General features: G+C 43.4%; 1 protein-coding gene across 6 annotated transcripts in view; it reads right to left on the bottom strand.

The window, feature by feature from the left end:
- LOC141127830 (inosine-uridine preferring nucleoside hydrolase-like) overlaps positions 1-24,602 on the bottom strand; it is a 46,164-nt gene that overhangs the window by 518 nt on the left and 21,044 nt on the right. For 3 of the 6 annotated variants that reach the window (XM_073614641.1, XM_073614640.1, XM_073614644.1), the window contains 4 exons: positions 13,530-13,715; positions 6,999-7,178; positions 4,671-4,782; positions 274-410 (listed from right to left, as the gene is read on the bottom strand). In XM_073614641.1, the coding sequence (XP_073470742.1) occupies positions 274-410; positions 4,671-4,782; positions 6,999-7,178; positions 13,530-13,715 (615 nt within the window). Of the gene's footprint in view, positions 1-273; positions 411-4,670; positions 4,783-6,998; positions 7,179-13,529; positions 13,716-15,220; positions 15,372-24,602 lie in introns of those variants that run through there. The other 3 variants (XM_073614643.1, XM_073614642.1, XM_073614645.1) reach the window with 3 other exon arrangements.

The following is a 24,602-nucleotide window of genomic DNA, read 5'->3' as shown; positions in this document are numbered from 1 at the left end:
CCACATTATAGTAACTGCATCATTTGAGCAAACATATTTGTACCGCTCATCCATTGAAAAGCTTCCATTTTTGGTCTATTATCATGGCTGCCCCTCAGGCACCCCACTTCATTTGTTTGAAGACTTTTGCTTCATGTATGCTACCATACACTTTCCTGAGCTACTGCCCAATTATCCAGCAAAGGATACGTAATTAAAGAAAAACAATCATGAGAAAATGACATGGGTTGTAGAGTTATGACTACAGAGAATGCAAAAAAAAAAATGTCTTACCATTGTTAGGCTATTTTCCCGAGTGAACTCTAAGGCGGCAATAAAGATTGGACATGTAAATTCGTTTGTTACTATATAAGCAGCTTCTGGATCCAGGTAGAAGTTAAATTCCGCGCATACGGTCCTGTTTCCTCTACCTAAAGCAAAGACATAATCATACATGTCTCATTTGGAGTTGACTACTTATCATGAACTCTTAACAGGAATTCAGTTGCTGATGTACAAAGGAAGGGGTCTAAAAGATGTTTTTAATGCTAGAATCTCAAATAAAACAATTGATCATGGCTTTTAGAACATGCAATAAAGATTTCAATTAATCTGCCTCATCTAATCTCCAATTACAATGGTTTGAAGTGTTTAAATACTTGGAGGTGACCGTTTCTTGAAATGTAACGATGTAGACCCCAATCTCTCATGTATCAAGTTTTCAAGGCACAATTAAAAGCATGGGAGAACTTGCCTTTGTCCCTTTTAGACCGCATCAACCTACTGAAGATTCTCCCGAGGTTTACCAACCTTTCAACAATCTCCACAATGGATGCTGTAATCTTTATTTTTTTTTTTTTTTTGAATCAACTATTTTCCTCCTTTCTGTTGGGCCCCCACGCTCTAGATATAAACTGACCACCTTGCTGCGACCCACCTCTAGGGGTGACCTGGTCCTTCCTGATTGCCATAAAAAAAAAAAAATGTACATAGCTTCCCAATAGGTGACTGCCCAGTGGTGGCTATGTCCTGATATATCCAACCCAGCTACTGCCTTGGAAGCTGCGATCTTACATTCTTTGGAGACCCTCCAAAACCTCTTATTCAAAGGACCCAAGGCCCCTCATTAATTGCCCCCCCCCCCCATGCTTACTACCCTCAAGGCTTTGAAAACAGGCATAGCTCGAGAAGGTTATCCACATACTGCTTTGGTCTTGAGTATAACCCTACCTTGCCACACTTGTATTCATTCCCTGAACCGCAGGCGTGGGCCAAGTTTAAAATAAAATTAATTTTGCATGTTTTGATAGTAACTCCATTTGCCTCCCTTTCCTTATGTTTTATGCCCCTGCCTCTTATTTAAATATTTACAGTTGTCCTATGCTTTTGGTTGCCAGTTCCCATGATGGTCATTGCAGATGATGCGATCTGATTTGGAACATGTACTTCGGACAGAGTGTTCAGAAAAACTCACCTCCGTACTATATAACCATCTCCTTTTGACCTCTCCCTGACCTTTCTAATCTCAGGCAGAGGTGGCTGAGGGACATCCCAGATCTGGACGATGAGAATTGGGCAAACGTGTGGGATTTCCCTTTTATCATCTAGCCTCATTGAGAGATGGACTCATCCAATTAAAAATTGTCCATCAGGCCTATTATACCCCATACAGGCATCATAAATTGATTTCATTTCCACAGGAATGTTGGAGTTGTGATCGCTCCCCAGGCGATTTCTCCCATGTTTTTTGGACATGCCCTGTGATTACCAGCTTTTGGGAAAAAGTTGTAACTGTATTAATTTGTATTTAATTTGTTAATATTGTTGCCCATACCTACTTTGCACTTTTAATAATCTGCACGCTGGGGCTCCCCCCTCCCTTTCTTGCTGGCAACAACTAGTTACTACTACCCCCCCCCCCCCCCCCCCCAATAGAAAGACACATACAGTGGGGAAAATAATTTTTTGATCCCCTGCAGATTTTGTAAGTTTGCCCCCTTACAAAGAAATGAAAGGTCTAAATTTTTTTTTCATAGGTGTATTTTAAATGAGAGACACAGAATATCAACCTAAAATCCAGAAAATACAAATGTTATAAACAGAGTTGCAGTTCAGTGAGTAAAATAAGTATTTGATCCCCAAGCAAAACCTGACTTGGTACTTGGTGGAGAAACCCTTGTTGGCAAGCACTGAGGTAAAATGTTTCGTATAGTTGGTTATCAGGTTTGCACACATCTCTGGGATTTTGGTCCACTCTTCTTTACAGTTCTTCTCTAAATCCTTAAGGTTTCTTAGCTCTCACTTGGCAACTCCAAGTTTCAGCTCTCTCCATAATTTTCTATAGGATAAAGACCTGGAGACTGGCTAGGCCACTCCATGACCTTAATGTGCATCTTCTTGAGCCACTCCTTTGTTGTCTTGGTGGTATGTTTTGGGTTATTGTCATGCTGAAAGACCCATCCATGACCTATCTTCAGTGTTCTGGCTGAGGGAAGAACGTTCTCATCCAGGATTTTACAATACATGGCCCCATCCATTGGCCCCTCAATGCGTCAGTCGGTCTGTACCTTTAGCAGAGAAACAGCCCCAAAGCAAAATGTTTCCAACTTCGTGCTTGACTGTAGGGATGGTGTTCTTAGGGTCATAGTCAGCATTTTTCTTCCAACACGGCGAGTCCCCCTCAAGAAGCCACATGTACAGTCATGCCAATGAATATCTAAATGATTCAGAGAAGGATTGGGAGAAAGTGCTGTGGTCAGATGAGACCAAAATTGAGCTCTTTGGCATTAACTCGACTCGCTGTGTTTGGAGAAAGAAAAATGCTGACTATGACCCTAACAACATCATCCCTACAGTCAAGCATGGAGGTGGAAACATGATGCTTTGGGGCTGTTTCTCTGCTAAAAGGCACAGGCCAACTTTGCCGCATTGAAGAGCCAATGGGCAGGGCCATGTATTGTAAGATCTGGGATGAGAACCTTCCTCCCTCAGCCAGAACACTGAAGATGGGTCTTCCAGCATAAAAATTACCCAAAACATACTGCCAAGGCAACAAAGGAGTGGCTCAAGAAGAAGCACATTAAGGTCGTGCAGGGGCCTAGTCAGTCTCCAGACCTAAATCCTATAGAAAATTTACAGAGGGAGCTGAAACTTCGAGCTGCCAAGAAACCTTAAGGATTTAGATCTGTAAAGAGTGGACCAAAACCCCTCCTGAGATGTGTGCAAACCTGGTCACCAACTACAGGAAAAGTATTACCTTCATCAAGGGTTTCTCCACCAAATTCTAAGTCATGTTTTGCTTGGGGATCAAATACTTATTTCACTCACTGAATTGCAACGTAATTGATAACATTTGCTTTGTTTTTTCTGTTGATATTCTGTCTCTATCATTTAAATTACACCTATGATAAAAATTATAGACCCTTCATTTCTTTGTTATTGGGCAAACTTACAAAATCTGCAGGGTATCAAATAGTTATTTTCCCCACTGTACATAGAGAGTGTCTAAGGAAATATGACAGGATTTGGTCAAAATGGTTGGAGAATCCCTCTACACCCACTATGCCAGCTACTGTGTAACATTTCAAGTAGGGTTGCACCGATACCGAGCATTTGCAGGAGTGCTTGCAAATGCCCCGATGTTTCACCTGATACCTGGGCAGTCAGGGGTGATCGGTGCAGCGGTAAGGAGAGTTACAAGCACCGACTTCCCTGTATCGATTTTAATAAAGCAGCTAACAGCCGCTCCCCCCCCCCCCCCCCCCCCCAGCTCCTTCCTTTTCTGAATGCACAGGGTCAGCGATCACTGACTCTGTCAATTCACATAACGGAGCATTGTAATCTGTATTTACGATGTCCCGGTTTATGAATGGACAGGAGCCTCTGTCTCCTGTCCATTCATTTTCAGTGCAGCTGAGGCTGCAGAGAAAGGGACTGGGGGAATCTGTGCCCTCAGTCCCCTTCTCTGTCTCAAAGGGGAGAGGTCAGAGGTTTAGACCCCTGATATCCCACCAAAGCTCCCCCCTCCCCTCCCAACAGGGCTGATTAAAAAAAATTGTAATATTTAAAAAGGTAACATTGTAAAAATAAAATAAAAATACTATTGATACCGTCCACACCCCCTCCCCTCCCCTCCAAAAAAAAAAAACGCATTGTAAAAAAAAAAAAAAAAAAAATACTACTGACAGTCCACTGTCGCATGACAAAAAAAAAGTATCGGCGAGTACTTGAAAAAAAGTATTAGTACTTGGTCTTAAAGTGGTATCAGTGCAACACTACATTTAAGCATTGACCCCAGGTCAAGTGATCTGCTTGTCTTACTGGATGTTATTTTCTGCTACTCTGATGAAGAGTCGTCATTTGGTATCCAAGTTATGGACACAAGACTATTCAAGTGCACCTTGAGTTTTAGTGTTCATGTCATTTTTGTTTGTGTCAGGTCTGTTTTTGTACTTTGCATATAAGCCAATAAACCGATTTAAAAAAAAAAAAAAAAGGCAACGAATAGCTCAATGATTGAATATATGATGCTCCTAATTTATGCACCATAGGTCAGATAAGGTTTGGGTCAGGTACCAGCTATAATGTGAGGTAGCTGTCCACCTGCCTGATATTCTCAGATATTTGCTTGTCTATGGCTGGTCTTACACATAAAGCTTTGCAATAATAATGAGATTCATAAGGATGATTACCTTCCATATTCCCTCCCATGATATACAATTTGTTAATCTTCTTTGGAAGAGTAGGATCCATTTTTGCTGCCAAAGCCAGATTGGTCAAGGGCCCCAATGCTACTACGCTGATCTTTTTACACAAAACGCACAGAAAAGAAAACAAATGATCACAGATAAATACAGAGTAGTTACCTGCTGCATCTCTCACATTTCCCCATCACATATATTTTGTTTAAGCAATAAATACAATAATAATACAGTGTTTAGAACTTCCACTTAGCAGCAATAGGGTAGTTGGTTTAAATCCCAGTCATGGCACTACCCGAGTTTGCATGTTCTCCCTGTGCGAGTTTCTTCCCACACCCCAAAAGACATGCTGGTAGGTTAAGTGGCTCATATCTAAAACTGGCCCTAATATGTGTATGCATATTTATGAATTGGGGACCCTTGATTTTAAGGGCCAGGGACTGATGTAAATGTACACGCAGCACTACCCCAGTAGGAGTTACAGATGAAAGGGATCCCCCCATCCATGCACACCAAATCCCCACAAGCACCCAGAGTCAGAGAACAGTCTGTGGCTTTGTTTTTGTTATTCATTAGAGGGCTAACAATTAGGATAGGGATGGGAGGCCATGCAATGCCCACTTGACTTCAACTTCAGGGACAACTTCCTATATACAGTCTGTTCTGCTCATGCACAAACACTTGCTTGTTTCAACTGAATCACTCTTGAGATGATCTGACAGGCTCCCATTCAGATTTAGCAACAGCCCATTGCAGACAAGAACTCTCAGCCCTTCAAGTGTAGCTCAGATATAGTGAAACAGCATGTAACTTCTCCTCTGTGGCCACTGATCCCAGCCTGACCTCTTCAGGCACTGCCAGCTCACCTGGCTGCAGCTGCCCCTTTCACCAGCCTTCCTGGCTGCCTCTCTACACAAGTCCACGTGGCCAACTCCCAGGAGATCTCTCAGGGAAAGGTCTGAAGACTTAAGCACACCACTGTCCTCAAGGGAGACTGGCCACTTGGCAGTCCCCCCCCCACACACACCATTCACTCTGTCCTCTCCTGTGCCTCCAGGAAGACCCCACATGTGTTTCTGGCAGGATCCCTCCAGCACCCGCGCCCCAGCTCAAGGCAGGACACCCAGACCCCTGTGGGCCACTGACAGCCACCTCAGCACTGTATCTCCATCTTCCACCCGACTGCCCCTGCTGGCATGGCCCATGCCTATTTGAGGTATTCTCTGCCCCCAGCCAGCCCATTACTGGGGATTGGCTAAGGCCTGATAAATATGCATTGCAGTTCCTCCTAACCCCCGCCCTCTAATTCTAGAAGTTTCTCCAACCTTCTAGACCAAGGGGAGGCACCAGAAAACTGCCAAGATAAGTCATCCAGCCCTGAACTTTAATGAACCCTGACCCAAATTCCATGGCTCAGGCTTAGCCCTGAGCCAAACTATATATTTTACCTATACTAACGTAGCACACACTAAAGGGTGCTACACACAATATACAGTATATGTAAAGTGCTGTGTAAATTGTCAGCACTACAGAAGTATCTGAAATAAATAGATGTAACAAGAAACAAACATGGGACACTGCAAAACAAGTCAGCATGGTAGCAGATAAACTACAGACCCTAAACTGCAGAGAAGAACCAGGGAGGGAAAAAGCCGGATGTGCCTCCCTCCAGTGGCCTGTGGGGTGCATTTGGTGATGGGTACAATTTTATTTGTACATAAAAACAACATTCTCCACATTTTGATGTGCTGCCCTGTTTCCCTAGTAGGTAAGCAGCAAAGCACTGCTGAGTGAACAATCCCATAGATTGAGACCCCTTAGAACTCCAGCATCTGAACAGCTAAGCCACAGTGTGCCTAAAATAGGAATGTGGTTTTCAATGCCCTTACCACGTAAGAAAAATAAAAGTAAAGTAAACACATTTTTGTTAATCCATTAAAAGGACAGTGGGGTTGAATTTGAAGTAAACTAAGTATCCACTCATGACATGAAAGTAAATTACAAGATGATGGTTGGATATGGTTTGTTCATATTTCCTGCTCAGACTCCTGAATTGAAGAGGAGCACTAGAGAAAATCAGGACTGAAGTTTGTACCGAGCAATTGGGATTTCTATACTCTTTAAGTCTCTGGTATCAAGGACTGCTAATCCAGCAGTAGGAAGGAGTACTAAGTGTCCGCCCCATCTTCTAACCTTCTCGTACCTTGGGCCTAACAGATTACATTATTGGACAGATATGCCCTTTATACAGGGGATATGTCTAATATCAGCTGAGCTCCTTTTTCACACTGTCAGAGAACAGTAATTAAAACATCTTACTTGGCCCTCATACTGACTGATTATCCTTATTAAAGCATGGACAGCATCCTCTTCTTGTATGTGGTCCAGTCCTGGACTGCTTGGGTCTCCTGCATCTCCTAACCCATCACCTCCAAAATGCTCATATTCTTGATTAATATCTCCTAATAATGATTGAGATGCTCCACAAAAAACTGGAATCTAAAAAAAAAAAAAAAGTTTTAAAATGTAAATAGTAGCAGTGCTGTTCTTTATACAGATAGTCATGTGAAAAAGTAAGAACACTCCATGGAAATTTTGACTTTTCCAACCTATCTGAACAAGCAAACAGATCTTTATTCAGAGCCGCACCTTATGGTCACGCCCTCAGATGATGTCGCGATGACAAAACTTGTCAGGGTGTGACCATACGGCGACCAGATGTGACGTATGCGTGTCACAGCGAGAGGGGAACAACCAGGAACTATCAATGCAGCTAGTGCGGTGGCTGACGGCTGGCTTCCACTGACCACTGACAATGCAATTTTATCTCAAATGCTTGTTTATACTCTGTAAGTGTGATTTTAAAGGGGGTGGTCTTTTAATAAATGCCTTAAACGGGATCACGCTATGTGGAGTCTTTTTTTGCATGATCGACCACCCATGGAGTGATGTGCAGTACAAGCTAAACCTTGCCAATTGGATGACATCTATATTATTCAAGGCATTTTATTAACTACTTTTTGGTGAGTTTAAACCCTTAGGGCAGGGCTCAAAATCTCAAGTACTGAGCTACTAGCCAGGCCTTAAAGGTTACTCACCACCAGTTGCCCTACCCAATCCCTACCCTGTACTGCCCCTAAATATGCCCTCATAAATTAGCTCATGAAATGACACTTAAATGTATTATGCAGAATTAAGTTACAAAAATAAATATTAGCAACAACTTTATCAATGCAGCCTCACCAGTGCCCATCAATGCAGCCCCATCAGCGCAGCCTCATCAGTGCCCATCATTGCAGCCTCACCTGTGCCCATCATTGCAGCCTCACCTGTGCCGAGGAAGAGAGATGTCGGCCAGATCATCACAGGGAAAGAGCGAGGAGGAGAGGAGAGGAGAGCTGCTGGATCACAGAGTGCGGCTATAGCCCGCTGTAACAGCTTACATTAGAATTGTCATCTGCTTGTGGTTACACATAGCCCCGCCTCCTGACCTGCGCCTGTGATAGACAGAACACATCCCAGCATTGGACTGGCGTTCTGTCTATCACAGGCCCAGGTCAGGAGGTGGGGCTGTGTGTAACCACGAGCAGATGGCAATTCTAATGTAGGCTGTTACAGCGGGCTATATTCGCGCTCTGTGATCCGGGGGCTCTCCTCTTCCTCCACACTTTCTTCCCCGGGGCGATTGCTGAGAGAACGGCTCCCTGCCGGCGGTGCTTGCCCACCCTCTCCCAGGTAGCCCACGCTCTCAAGCTCTCATTTTCCACTTGCAAAATGCGAGTGGAAAATTTGAGGGCTGCCCTAGGGGAGTGTGACTCACGCAGTGTGAACTCTGGTGTTTGGTGCACGCTCATAGACTATCAACCTGAATCTTCACCCACCATTAAGAACTATTTTATCACCCATTATCATATTATTTTCTCATACGATTCACATGTGAACGCCGGTCACATTAACTAATGGACAGGAGCATTGATCCCCTGAGAGGCAATCAGATTTTCCCTGGATCAACTTTACCTATAAACGTTAGTACCCAGTTATATTATGTACATTAACCACTTGCTTACTAGGCACTTAAACTCCCTTCCTGCCCAGACCAATTTTCAGCTTTTAGCGCTGTCAATATTTGAATGACAATTGCGCGGTCATGCAACACTGTACTCATATGAAATTTTTATCACTTTTTTCCCCCACAAATAGAGCTTTCTTTTGATAGTATTTGATCACCACTGCGTTTTTTTGGGGGTTTTTTTGTTAAAAAGACCGAAAATTTGGGAAAAAAACACTTATATTTTGTTCAAAAATTTAGCAAATTTTCTCCTTCACTGATGTACGCTGATGAGGCTGCACTGAATGGCATTAATAGGTCGCACTGATGAGGCGGCACTGATGGGTGCCACTGAGAGGTGGCACTGATGGGCATTGCTAGGTGGCCCTGATAGCTGGTACTGATGGGTGGCAGTGATAGGCACTGGTAGGTTACACTGATAGGTGGCACTGATTGGCACCACTGATATGCACTGGTGCACACTGGCAGGCTGCACTGGTGGGCACCGTTGAGGTGCCTCTTCAGGACTGATGCCCCTTTCACAGAAGCCGGTGTTTGCTTTTTTTTTCTCCACACGATGAAAAAAAAGCCAAACGATTACCGATCTTCTGTTTACATCACTTGATCAACTGTCATTGGCTGACAGCTGATCACGTGGTAAGGGGTCGGAATCGGCCCCTTACTCCGATCTGTGCTCACTCGAGTCTCATTGACTGGGTAATCACAGCGCCAATAGGGGGGAGCGTGCAAAGGGGAGGAAATCTATCGACAGCCTCCCGGCAATGTAGGTCCACGTTGTAGCCGTCATTCGGCTATACTGTGGACGGGAAGGAGTTAAGGAAAGAATCTATGGCCTTTTTTAAAGTAATCTACTGAGCTGGTCAGAACCACCTCTGGAGGGAGTCTATTCCACATTTTCATGACTCTTATTGTGAAGAAACCTTTCCGCATTTGGAGAGGAAATCTCTTTTCCTCCAGACGTAAAGAGTGCCCCCATGTCCTCTGTGATGACCTTAAAGTGAATAACTCAACACCAAGTTCACTATATGGACCACTTATGTATTTGTACACTTTGATCATATCGCCCCTTAATCTCCACTTCTCAAGAGAGAATAAATTTAGTTCCTCTAATCTTTCCTCATAGCTGAGCTCCTCCATGCCTCTAATCAGTTTGGTTGCCCTTCTCTGCACTTTCTCCAGTTCCCCAATATCTTTTTTGAGAACTGGTGCCCAAAACCAAACTGCATATTCCAGATGAGGTCTTACTAATGATTTGTACAGCGGCATAACAATATCTCTCTCTCTCTCTCTGGAGTCCATACCTCTCCTAATACAAGAAACCACAGTTTGGCATTGCATGCTATTATTAAGCCTATGATCTCCCAAAACCCCCAGATCCTTCTCCACTATGCATTCCCCCAATTGTACTCCCCCTAGTATGTATGATGTGTGCATATTCTTAGCCCCAAGTGCATAACTTTACAATTATCAACATTACACCTCATTTGTCACACAGTTGCCCAATTAAACATTAAATATTCCTGACAATGGGCATCAAGTGCAACCACTTTATATATCCTGATAATGGGCATCAAATGCAAAAACTAATTGTATATCCTATAAAAAGTAAAATTCTGTCAATGGAGTAAGTACATACTGTACATGTCATCAAGTTTTCTATTTCCAGCTGTAAAATTCTGTCTGTGCTGTGAAGTCAATACATACATTATATACAGGGCCAGTAAAAGTATTTTTATCGACACAGGCGAAGGTGCATTTTGGAGCCCCTCCCCAATGCAACCCCCCCACTCCTATATGGCCGGCTACAGCGTGGAAGTTTTAGTTTGCCTCACCTGCCAGGTGCCCATAGCCAGTGAGGGTAAGAGGGAAATGCATAATTCTGCAATGGTATTATGCATTTCCTGCTTCCCCTCACTGGCTATGGGCAACTGGCAGGTGAGGCAACCAGGGACCAGCTGGATCGATCACACTACAATGCTGGAGGGCTTCTTTGACAAGTACGTCTGCCATAATGTGCTAATATGCTGTGCATATTAGCACATTATGGTATATAACTGCAGGGGCCCCTGGACTTTACTACAACTTTAAAGATGAAGTTTAGCTAAAAAAAAAAAAAAAACCCTATAGATTTAGCAAGCTTACTTACCAGTAGTGAAGGTTATTCTAAGCAGCTGGATCCTGGAAAAAATCTCCTGTACAGGGATGCCCCATCTTCTACTAGTCTCTGAACTTATGCTGAGGGGGGTTAATAGCCCTTGGGTCTATTGTGAAGCTCTCCCCCACTCATGGATGCACCCTCCCCCAGCACACCTTTCACTTACGGCCCCATCCAGCACAATGTCTTCAATCATTCCCCCTTTCCCATCCAGCACACCTATGCCTCTAATCACGCCCCTTCCCACACCTATGGCTCCAATCACCCCTCCCCCAATTATCATACCCACCAATGCCTCCAATCCTCCCTACCCCCTATCCAGCACACCCACTTATGCTTCCAATCAACCCCCCATCCAGCACACCCACCAATGCCACCAATCACCCCCCATCCAGCACACCCACATATGCCTCCACTCACTTCCCCCATCACACCTGTGACATTATCATTCTCCTTCATCTTCTTCTTGGTGTATTTCCGAGGTCAGGCAGCAGTGCATACTGATGGCCTTATGCTGGCGCCGGCCCTGACTACATGTCCCAGAATCCTGTGCTACTGGCGGAGTCCTTCCTGCAAGTCACTCTCCTCCCTGCCAATGAGGATGCAGGGGGAGGGAGCAGATTGGGCAGACATGGCTGTGCGAGCGCAGCTCGTATTATGCAGTGTCAGCGAGGAGAGGGAGGGGGGAGACATCCCCCGCAGGAGCCGACAGGGACGCTCTTCCTCTCAGGAGATCCTGTGTTATTCCGGCGGCAGCCCAAGCAAGATGTGGGGCCTCGGGGCACCTGCTAAAAAATACAAAAATAGGAGTTTTAATTATGGGGGGCACAGTATAATGTTGGTGAGGCCATGGCCCCCTCTGCCCCCCCCCCCAGTGACGACACTGCAAGAGAAGAACCTATACCAGCTGTGAAGCATGGTGGTGGAAATGTATTGTTGGGGGGTTTCTTTTCTGCTTTAAGGCCTGGGCAGCTTGCAGTCAATCAACTATGAATTTTGCATTGTATCAAAGTGTGAGGTCCTCTGTTCAAAAGTTAAAGTTGAACTGGAAATACATTTTTAACTTCATAATGATCCAAAGCACGCTAGAAAATCCACCAAGGAATAACTTGTGTACCGTTATCCAAAACCCCTACAAAAAAAGTAATTTCTAAAGAGAGTGATAACAGTTTCTAAGACCAAGAGACTGTTTCTGCAGTCCACATTTACATCTACTGATATTTTTGCTGAACATATGGTAAAAAAGGTAAAGGTTCCTTGTTTTTTTTATTCAAGTATATCACTTAGGTATCTGTTGGCACTGCTTGCACAGAGATTCGATTTTTTCCTATTCAGATATGTTGAAAATAAAAATCATCAATTTCATGGGGTAAGCTTACTTTTTCACATGACTTTATACATCCTTCCTAAATTCTGTACCAATACTCATTTGGTAGAACCCATAGGATAGCAGTTATGCTATCAATGGGACTGATTTACTAAAGGCTAAGAGACTGTTTGCTGTGCAAAGTAGTATTAGGGATTAGTGAATGAGGTGAAGCTCTGCTGATGTCCATCATCCAATCGTGCAAGAAAAATGCTGTTTTTTTTCCTTTGCATACGACTGGGCAATTTTTTGCAAAGTGAAATTCCACCACACTCACCATGCCCTAGGGAAATATTCCTTGCAAAGTGAACATCCTATTTACCTCTGGTAAATTGATCCCAGTGTGCTTTTGGCAACATTTATGGCTTGCAGTACTTTGACAATAGTAAAAGCAGTTTGCGTTTGTCTCTTTAATCAGAAAGTAAGCATCTAAATCATGCAAACTAATACCATAGTACTTTTAACAGTTCTCTTTGTATATATGCATCTTTGACAGAAAGGGATTACCAGAGTCATTTTATATCCATTCCATTTATTGTGTCTAGTCACCCTAGAAACACTATTAAATGCAAATCAAAAACAGTACCTTCAATCATGGAACTTACATATTAGAAAGGCTCTAGAAGTAATATCTGGTGAACACAATGATATTTTCCAGAACTGATTTTTGTCTATCAATCATTTTCAAAAGCTCTGGCTGTTGTTCAACAGAAGTTATTGAGAAAATAAATGTATTTAAATTACCAAGACAAAAGAAGAAAACTGAAAAGGTGTAGACAAGGTGGTCTATTAGTTAACATGACTGCTTCAGGAGTAATCTGTATGTCTAATAATGCAGTCAGCAGTCTTGCATACTGACTGATCTCAGCATACAAGATTGTGCACAGAGAATACCTTTTTTTTAAATGGTATTACGTTGACAAAGTAATTTATATTAAAATAATTCATTAAAAAAATCATTAAGGTATCCAGTTTTTATTTTTAATAGATTGGGCAATGATCCAATGTCTAGTGGAGGCCCCCACTAGTGAGCCACTGTCTGACGGTGCTGATGATTGGGCGGTTGTTTCTCCCATTTAAGTTCAGCAGCCCTCTACAGTTCATCTACTCCCCCTCTCTCACTCCATAGCAGCAAATGTGACACTTGGGCAACCAAGCTGGAAGATCCTGGTAGTTTCTTTTAGAAGTGGTCCCCCCCCCCAAAAAAAAAGGTAAATGTTACATATCCCTTGCTATAAATAAAATTAATGTAGGGATTACCTCCATCCTTTTACACACTTGGAGAACACGCAGTACATTCCTGCAGACGTTTTCAGCAGTTGTGTTCCCAAAACAACAGGTTATCCCAAGAATCTCAACCTCAGGAGCTGCCAGAGCCATCATCAAGGCTTGGGCATCATCCAACCCACAGTCCACATCCACTAGCAACAACTTTTTAGGCATTTTCTTTCAAAAGAAAAAAGAAATTGTTTTATATTAGCAAGTAATTCAAATTTTAAATTAGAACACTTGAAAGTATTCCAAGAAGAAAAATAATTCTCTCTGTTTGCTGTGCAAGAGCCTAAGTCAGCAGATACTGCATATTCATTCACAAGAGATTAACAAATATTAACCATAGTTGCATAAATTGCTGTCCAAGCAAAGAGTCACATAACAGCCTGTTAATGTGCCAGTGATCCAGGAAGGTCATTGGAATCTATGGTTTGCACCATGTTTTTGCAATGTATAACCATCATCATAAAATACATTTTGAAAAGGCACACTGATCTGCCTGCTAACTTGACCTCAGCACCAGTTACTAAGATTTTCTGAAGTATATCTAAAAAATTCAAATGGTTTTTATTGAGGTTTTACCCATAGACTTTCAAATCATAGCCACCTATGCTCACTTCATGTAACACCACTTGTAAAAATGTACATATTTTCACACAATACACTACGTAGATAAGTATGGTCACTGCAGCGCTCATCAATAACATCTGATAATGTGTCTTTGAACCCCGATAGTTCCAACTCTGTGGCAAAAGGAAAATCTACCTACAGAACCATATAAAAACCAAACTAGTGGAGATTTTGTTCTTTTTTATGTCAACTGGACAGGAAATATGGTGAAATCTCCTTCATGGGTGCACAGAAAACCAAAAAATTCTGACAGAGATTTAAAACCTCTCTCACGCTTGTTTGGGAAGGAAGATGTTTTTTCCTCATTTTTGCTTTGTCTGATGACTATTCAATGGACAAGGTGTCAGTGGAAATCTTGTAAATAGGGATGCAGTGGTAAAAAATTAACAGAGGTTCTAATCCTTCCCAACTTTGTCCAAAACTTAAAGCTGTATTCTAACTGATTGTGAAGTTTAGACAGTTTGTCTTGGCCAAGCTGGTGCAAATAAAATAGTTGCTTTACTAAGAGGTACAGCGGCTCTCAGCACTGTATGAACTGTAGCCCCAGCTATAACCGTATACAGAGCTGTGTTCCGGAAGTGAAATCGGAACTTCCCACTCCGGAAACAAAATTAAATTGAGCTAAGTGCTGCTCACCCATTAACAGGGAGCTTTGTATTTTAATTAATACAAATCTTCCTCTAATTAGCTGGGGTGGAGAGCCAGGTGGATGACATGTCTCTACCTCAGCCAATCAGAGGAAGCTTTGTATTCATTCAGAAAATACAAAGCTCCCTGTGAATGGCCGAGCAGCACTCAGCCCAATTCAATTTTGTTTCGGGTGTGGGGCAGGAATTTCCTATCCCACTGCCCGTTTAAATACAAAATAAATTATTTTAAAATAAAAAGGCAAGCTTAGCAGTTTTAATATATACTAAATACACACTGCCACTTTATACAAAATACGCAAAGGCATTTTGTTATCTTGGCATATAAACATTCGTCTAAAGCAAGTGACACTTAACAGGCATAGTTTTGCACCATAGTCAAGGAGCTTAAATAGTACTTACTGTTGTGGAATTCAGAACCACCACCCTGCAGTGCAACTGAGTTTCAAATGTAAAGATATCCAAACAAGAGACAATTATGTATCTCTGTAAAGCAAACTTACTTGTCACAGACAATATACGGTATATTTTCTGTCGTTAGGCACTCTGCTTATCTGCACAATTACATGTAACCTTTGTTACCCTGGTTAATCATTTTATTTCTGCAAGCTAAAGCATTAAACAGAACAAAACTATAAGCATATTCTGTATTACTACTATATGTGTGCTAAAGCTACAGAAAATATTCCTTAATACCTGCACATAACATTCCCAGACTAGAACTATAAGATGGGATAAATCTTAGCTTTAGACATGTCCCCATTGGAGAAATTAAAGTCTTCAGGAAAGTTAGTTGCTCCACACATACGTCAGTTATTGTATCCTCAAAATACCTTGCCACAAGCAACAAACTCATTAACAAAAAGGATATAGATATATATCTATCTATCTATCTATCTATCTATCTATCTATCTATATATATATATATATATATACACACACACTCTTCATCTCACAAAAGTGAATACACCCCTCACATTTTTGAAAATATTTCATTATATCTTTTCATGTGACAACACTTAAGAAATGACACTTTGCTACAATGTAAAGTAGTGAGTGTACAGCTTGTATAACAGTGTAAATTTGCTGTCCCCTCAAAATAACTCAACACACAGCCATTAATGTATAAACCGCTGGCAACAAAAGTGAGTACACTGTATTGTCCCGGAATGAAATGGACAGAGCGAGTGACTCTGGCCCCTGGTTGCTAGAACCGCCTGGCGGATAGCAACCAGTGACCTCACAGCCGCGACTCACTCTGCCCAGCATGCAAAGCGGAGCTCACAGCCGCAACTCACTCTGCCCAGCATGCAAAGCAGAGAAGTTAACTTTCTCCTCTTCTGCGCCGAACGCTCTCCATCACGTCGGACGAGGCTGTCAGCGGGGGCAGCCCCAAAGACACCAATCCACCGTCACTGCAGTCTGGGTTAGGATCTCCGTGGACAGTGATCAGGAAAAATGTAAAAAGCGCCCGCCCCCAGCACATTCCTGAACCCCACCTCTCTACTAGCACAAGTGGAAGGGGACAGGGTCAGTAGTGGGGGGGTCTGCGCTGAGGGAGGGGGGTCCATAGTTAGGGAGGGGGGACTGTACTTAGTGGGGGGGTCTGTACTGCTGAAGGAGGGGACTGTATTTAGTGGGGGTCTATTCCGGGGAGTCTGTACTGAGGGAGGGGTCTATACTTAGTGGAGAGGGGGGTCCATACTGAGGGAGGGGGTCTATACTTAGTGGAGGGGGATCCGTACTGAGGGAGGGGGTCTATACTTAGTGGAGAGGGGGGTCCATACTGAGGGAGGGGGTCTATACTTAGTGGAGGGGGATCCGTACTGAGGGAGGGGGTCTATACTTAGTGGAGAGGGGGGTCCGTACTGAGGGAGGGGGTCTATACTTAGTGGAGAGGGGGGTCCGTACTGAGGGAGGGTGTCTATACTTAGTGGAGAGGGGGGTCCGTACTGAGGTAGGGGGTCTATATTTAGTGGAGGGGGGATCTGTACTGAGGGAGGGGGGTCTGTACTAAGGGAGGGGGGGTCTATTATTACAGTGTAATAATACAAACACATTTCAAGCATGGTGTTGGGATAATATAAGTGATGATATAAGCAGGGTGTTGGTATGATATAAGTGCTAAAACCAGCCATTCACCCGACAAATCATTCACCGCCGAAACACCGAGACTACATTCAACACAACCTCACCCCCCCCTCCGGTCCTTGACAAAATGGCAGTTTGGAAATGCGGTCACCCTACTCCCCTCTGTCTGTTATGAGACCCAAAAAACTGCAGATTCTGTGGGTGGGTCTGTTGTCTGGAGCTCGGTGGGTGGAGTCGTGATGTCAGTAGACTCCCTGCCCACCTCTACACTCCCCTTGTCAATAAGCATTTTCTCTTGTGTATTTCTTACACTGAACTTCTGCTATGATCACTAACATCCAGTCAAAACCCAGAAAAGTCACCACATGACTTCAGCATGCTCAATCATGCTGAGATGTGGAGCAGCCAATCCTGGGAGAGTTGGAGAAGAAAGGAGGAGGGGATCTGAAGTACACAGAATGTCTCTCTCAGGCTTGTGGATGAGATATGTAAATCACCTGTCACTCACAGCAAGGGGGGATAACTGACTCCTATTTCTCTGTGTGTCAGTTTTTAAAAGATAGGAGGATTGCTCAGAGCTGGATTAACTCTTCATGGCAAGACTTGGCACAAATTACATGAAATCCTATACTCTACAAGGTGCAAGCCTTAATTTAAAAAAAAAAAAAAAATTGGGTTTACATCTACTTTATACTGGGTCAAGCTGCACCTTCCTCAACACAAAGGTGACCCCAAAAGCCCCATATGCCCCCCTCGAGTGTGGGGAAGATGCAGTTTGATCTAGTTTTAAGATTTGAGCACCTACAGCATATACCCACCCACAATGAGTCTTAAAGAGACTGGCACCTGACTGAGGAGGTGAATTGTGGAGATGACCCTGACAGACCTGTGTGAGACCCTAGAGCAGGGATAGGCAACCTTAAAGAGGTGGAGATCTACCTGAACAACATTGGAGAAGTCAAAGATCACTGGGTACAGGGTCACCTCCTCACTCTGGATTTGAACCTCTAATTGCCATACTATTGTGTTGCAATCGCGTGCATTCATGGAGTTAAATAAGGGGGTGAGGAGGCAACATATCACCTCCTCACCACCTGTCAAACACACTCAGATCACTTTTCAGAGGTGTAGCAGTGCCTGCTGCACTTGTGAATGAGCCCTTAGTTGCATTCGGCAGTGGCACCCTTAGGGCTCAATCGCACAAAGTTGGGGGGATGGTAAAACCCTGCACTTGATTCACATATTTACCACCCCCAATTCCTACCCCCTTTAGCTGTTGAGGCAGCAGCCAAAGGTGTACACATTCATCAGCATGAATTAATACCCCCTGATGCTTTTGGTGGGCGCTACCGCCTGCCAATCATGACCCATTCAAGTAAATGGGGCCCCTCTGCAAGCGCCCCGCAAATGCATGCTTCTGCGGGATTAAAGCAGGTGGTGAGAAAGCAACACAACGCTGCAGGCTTTGAACCCTTGTTTGCTGTACTGCACAAGGTTGCAAGGCAAAGTGGCCTCATTCACTTGAATGGGTCATGCTTGGCAGGTGCTACACCCCCCAACCATGACAGGGCATATAACTCCTGCTGCAGCTGCAATATGTGTACATCACTGTCCACTGCAGCTAAAGGTGGGTGTAGTTGGGGCAGGGGTGTACGGTTGCCACCTCATCCCTTTAAACCCGAACACATATTATACAGGTTCTGTGGATGATTGAATGCAGATAAGGCACCAAGTGAGTTTAATTACCACCTTAATCAGCCACAAAACCTGTGTAATTAATATGTGTTTGGTTTTAAAGGGGTGAGGTGGCAACCCCACAGGGGTAGTAAAAACACATCTTAACTATGGGGTTTTACCACAAATGTAAGTGAACCCTTACTGTTCTGAGCCCCCTATAAGGCTTCTTTCACACTGTGCTGTGATTTACCTGCACTGTGGGTGCAGCACAGTGCATCTGTGATCGTCCTGGATTAGCTGCACTTTGCCATAGACTTCTATTATATCCTGCAGGTGTTGTTCACTTTCTGAAAGAGTACCAAAACTCCTGCATTCAGAAAGTGCACCAAACCCGCACGATATAATAGAAGTCTATGGCTAAGCGCAGAAAACCCACAGGAAAGCTGCAGGTACACTGCACTGCACCAGCGGTGTGGGTAAAATGCAGCACATCAGTGTGAAAGCAGCCCTGTACTATTATGCCCAGTGTATTGCTTCACACTGACCTGAAGATCTCTTATTTCCTGCTGGTGGCACCACTCTGGAGACTGCTAGCCAGGATAAGAGGTGAAGTGCAGTTGTTATCACTCTGCATGGGGACAGGGGCCAGCACTACAGAGGAGGCATCGGCTTATGCTAGTCTTGCTCCCTACTACAGCTCCAACTTTACAAGTAGTTCCTCTGCATTGTACTCTGTTTGATGCTCTGGAATGGCGGGTCAGCAAGCCCAAACTGCGATCTACCAGTCACCTTGCCACAATATACTGACCCCCCACTTTAGAGTGTGGAGGAAGGTGCAGTTTGACCCATTATTAAGGTGAGAGCACATCTTGATCACAGGAGGTAGTTTCACTATATGATAAGTGGCTTGCAACACTGGGATTGTGCTGACACGCCTGATACATTTAAGCAAATGTGAGTGCTCACATTTCATATCTCATAATTACTACACTATTATCTCATAATTACTTAACTATGGTGAGTCTTATGTGATTTGAGCAGCTGTAGCATATATCCACCATGGCGAGTCTTAAAGGAACAGTAGCTGACTGAGGATAAGAGGTGTGGAGGTGACCCTGAAAGACCTGTGTGAGCCCCCAGAGTGTGGGGAAGGCGCAGTTTGATCTGTTATTTAACCACTTGCCAACCAGCCACCATCATTATACTGTGGCAGGTCGGCACAATCCCGTGAGCCATCGTTGCTGTACGTCGGCTCCTTTAAGCGAGATAGAAGGCGCGCACATTCTGCACTGCGGGGGTGCCGATGCTCGTAACCAGCGGTCACGATGACCGGTGGGCACAAGAGGCAGAACAGGGACGTGTGTGTAAACACACAAATCCCTGTTCTGTGAGGAGAGGAGAGGCAGATCGTGAGTTCCTAATAGCTAGGAACCACGATCTCTCATCTCCTATAGTCAGTCCCCTCCCCCAAAATTAGAACACAGATAGCGCCTTGATCGCCCCCTAGTGTTAACCCCTTCCCTGCCAGTGACATTTATACAGTAATCAGTGCATTTTTATAGCACTGATCGCTGTATAATTGTCAATGATCCCAAACATGTCCGATGTGTCCGCCATAATGTCTCAGCAGATCGCCACCATTACTAGTAAAAAATAAATAAATAAATAATAATAAAAATGCCAAAAATCTATCCCCTATTTTGTAGACGTTATAACTTTTGCGCAAACCAATCAATATACGCTTATTGAGATTTTTACTACCAAAAATATGTAGAAGAATACATATCAGCCTAAACTGAGAAAAAAATTAGCTTTTTTTAAAAAAATTGGGGATATTTATTATAGCAAAAAGAACAAAATATTGTGTTTTTTTTCAAAATTGGCGCTCTTTTTTTGTTTATAGCGCAAAAAATAAAAACTGCAGAGATGATCAAATACCACCAAAAGAAAGCTCTATTTGTGGGAAAAAAGGACGTCAATTTTGTTTGGGTACAACATTGCAGGACCGCGCAATTGTCAGTTAAAGCGACGCAGTGCCATATTGCAAAAAATGGCCTGATCATTGAGCAGCCAAATCTTCCGGAGCTGAAGTGGTTAAAAAAAAAAACATTTGTTTGTGTACTGCTGAAGAGATACCCTCACTTCCTGTCTGGCAAAATGTTGTCGACAGGAAGTGAAGGTAAATCTGATTTCATAGCTCCCAACTGTCCCTGATTTCCAGGGACTGTCCCTGATTTTGAGCAATGTCCCTCTGTCCCTCTTCCCCCCTCATTTGTCCCTCATTTTGGTCTGATTTGTATAGTTGTATATAAAATGCACTTTTTTATCTTTCAAAAATTGTTTCCCAGTGCTAAACCTTTTATTCAAAATCTAAATTGCTGCATTTGTAAATGTTAAAAGCCAATATAAAGGAATAGTAGTGGTAAAAAAAAGCCCTTGTGGAGTTGATTAAACTTTTTTTGGTTAATTCAACTTTAAGAGGGTGTGACAGGGAGCGTTTCATATGCCTACATACGTTTGCTAGTAGGTGTCCCTCATTCCCATCTCAAAATGTTGGGAGGTATGCGACTTGGGTTCCTAACCCTTCCCCACTTTATCCAAAACTAAGAAATAACATTTTGGCTGGGCATACATTTTAGGTGTTTCAGTCAGTCAGAACAGATGTATTGGCTGGCACTGGAAAAACTTAACAGTAAGGCTGGGTTCACACTATCTGCGGAGTGGCTCGCAGCAGGGGGTCCGGTGGGTTCCTGTTCACCAATTCAGGTGTGAATCAGTTCCGAATTTTTGCTTGAATTTACACCCAAAACAGAGCCAAAGACGCACAGGACCCTTCTGCGGTGCGCTCTGCAGCCACCCCGGAGATATGAGAACCGGCTCCATTGAGAGCCAGTCACATTCTCCTGTCATGCGAATTGGATGTGGGGAAACCTGCATCCAAATTGCAAAAGTGTGAACCCAGCCTAATGCAAAATTAGTATGAAACAATACTGAGTAAGTAAATTCTGAATGCGTCAAAATATATGTGTATAACTAAAAACCTGATGAGATCCCAGGGAATTGTGAGCACCCCCAATTTGGGAAAATATGTTGCAGCACTGCAATGTTGGGAGCTTCTTTTTAGTGAGATTTGGAATACTCTGCACTCCCTAGATCTCCTGGGCAGAGGGATGACACCCACCTAGGTGCTGTTGAAGAAGGGTAACTATGCTAACGCCCCACAGTTTTTTTTTTTTGCTTGTTCTGTTTTTTAGAAAGGGAAGAGGGACGAATAAAAAGCACACCCTGCATTTTAGATGCAATGTCTGCTTTAAGGCTGGGTTCACACATCTTCGCATGCGACTCACAGCAGGGGTCCGGTATAACAATACATAGTTTTATTAGTACAATTCTTAATATTCTTCCTTTAAATTAATAAAATGTTTTTAATTTAATCTTTATTTTATAACATATGTACCGTATTTATCGGCGTATAACACGCGCCGGCGTATAACACGCACCCCAAGTTTAGGAGAGAATTTTAAGGAAAAAAACTTTTAGGAGGGAAGTTTAAGGAAAAAAAAAAAAAAAAAAAAAAACTTACATTCTTACATTAAAATGCCCATCAATGCAGCCTTATTGTGTCCATCTGCAGCCTTGTTAGTGTCATTGCAGCCTTTTCAGTGTCAGTGCAGCCTTGCCCCAGTGTCCATTGCAGCCTTGTCAGTGCAGCTTTGCCTAAGTGCAGCCTTGTCAGTGCAGCCTTGTCAGTGCAGCTTTGCCCCAGTGGTCAGTGCAGCCTTGTCAGTGCAGCTTTGCCTAAGTGCAGCCTTGTCAGTGCAGCCTTGTCAGTGCAGCTTTGCCCCAGTGGTCAGTGCAGCCTTGTCAGTGCAGCTTTGCCCCAGTGTCCATTGCAGCCTTGTCAGTGCAGCCATGTCAGTGCAGCTTTGCCCCAGTGGTCAGTGCAGCCTTGCCCCCAGTGTCCATGCTTGGACAGATCGCCGCCGACATACACATAGCATGTAGTTTTAAATATGGCGCTGCGGAGTTCGGAGGGACTCGGCGGAGCTGAACAAACGCCGCCGAGATACACATAGTCAAGTGTACTCGGCTCTTTCCGGCGCCGCTCACAGTCCCGCCCTATGATGGACATAACACAGGTCCAATGGCTGTGTGTAATTAGGGTACTGGCGAGACTGCAGATTGGCACTGATGAGAATACAGATGGGCACAGTGAGGCTGCAGATGGACACTGATGAGGATACAGATGGGCAAAGTGAGGTTGCATTTTTGGCACAGTTAGGCTGCAATTGGGCACTGATGAGGATACAGATGGGTACAGTGAGGCTGCAGATGGGCACTGATGAGGATACAGTGAGGCTGAATTGTTGGCACAGTGAGGCTGCAGTGTTGACGCTAATGAGGCTGCAGATGGGCACAGTGAGGCTACATTGTTGACACTAATGAGGCTGCAGATGGGCACAGTGAGGCTGCATTGATGGCCCAGTGAGGCTGCATTGATGGCCCAGTGAGGCTGAGTTGATAGACACTGACGAGGCTGCATTGTTGGCAGTGAGGCTGCAGATGGGCACAGTGAAGCTGTGTAGTTTGGCACTGATGAGGTTGCAAATGAGCACAGTGAGGCTGCATTGATGGGCACAGTGAGACTGCATTGATGGGCACTGACGAGGCTGCAGATGGGCACAGTGAGGGTGCAGATTGGCACAGTGAGGCTGCATTGTTGGCACTGATGAGGCTGCATATGGGCACAGTGAGGGTGCATGGTTGGTGAATGTAACACAACATTATATTTTAAAGTATTATTTTATTATGGCATTATATTATTAATTATCTTTAAAGTATTATTTTATTACAGTATTTTATTATTAATAGTGGAGTGTGGGTTGTCGGCACGGAGCGTGACCTCCCTGAAATGAGCTTGCCACCTCCTTAAAATTCGTTTTTGCAGGTTGGGATGTCTGTAATAATATTTATCACAGGCTTTTATATAAAGCCCTTACGGTGAGGGTACATCTGGTGGAGGGGGTGTGCACACTGCATGAAGATATCATCACCATCATCACGTTTTATGTTTTCATAATAATGGATTTTTGAAATATTATTTTAAGGATGTTTGTGCAATTCACGGAGCACGTGCACTTTATTTATATATATATATTTTTGGACACTTTACCTTTGTATCACAGGATACTACATTATTAAGGATCTTTGTGCAATACACGTTACACAAGCACTTTATTATATTATATTATTATTGTTTTTGGACATTTATTAATTACCTTTGTATTACAGGATATATTTACTGGTTATTTATGGTATTTGTGCTACATATTAGTTGTATAGCTATTTAAGAGCCACACATTTGATAGATCAGTCCAGTGCATCCCCATTCACCGGTTCAGGTTTGATTTCAGCCCGAATTTGCAATAGTATGAACCCAGCCCTAACGAAAAACTATATTCACAGCATTGTTCCTCTTAATTTAAGGCAGTATTAAACCCACAACCAAAAATGCAATATATTGCAGCTTACCCATCATTAGATGTAGTGGCTGCATCAGATTTCTTTTTTTTTTAGGCTCTGTTTTCATTTGCTGATCTATCCAGAATGCCCCCCACTTTGGAAGAGGGAGCACATTTGGACAGTGGCACTGCCAGTATAGGGCAGTGTTTCTCAATTCCAGTCCTCAAGGCGTACCAACAGGTCATGTTTTCAGGCTTTCCATTATTTTGCACAGGTAATTTGATCAGTTTCACTGCCTTAGTAATTACCACTGCTGTTTCATGACCTGTTGGTGCATCTTGAGGACTGGAATTGAGAAACACTGGTATAGGGAGAAGGGAAGTGTTAGATGTACTAGCAGATTTAGACACACAAACAAATTGAGGCCAAACTCCAACTAACACTTTATAAGCAGTTACAGCAAACAGTTTTTGTTTTCTTTTGGGATAAAGGTTTTACATAAATAAAAGCTGATCACTGTAATCACCCCTGTCAAAAAAAGATGGTTTGCTT

Source organism: Aquarana catesbeiana, linkage group LG02 (genome assembly GCF_042186555.1).
Source record: "Aquarana catesbeiana isolate 2022-GZ linkage group LG02, ASM4218655v1, whole genome shotgun sequence".
Classification (NCBI taxonomy): domain Eukaryota; kingdom Metazoa; phylum Chordata; class Amphibia; order Anura; family Ranidae; genus Aquarana; species Aquarana catesbeiana.
The sequence above is the reverse complement of the archived record's forward strand: the minus strand, read 5'-3'. Positions and strand labels throughout refer to the sequence as shown.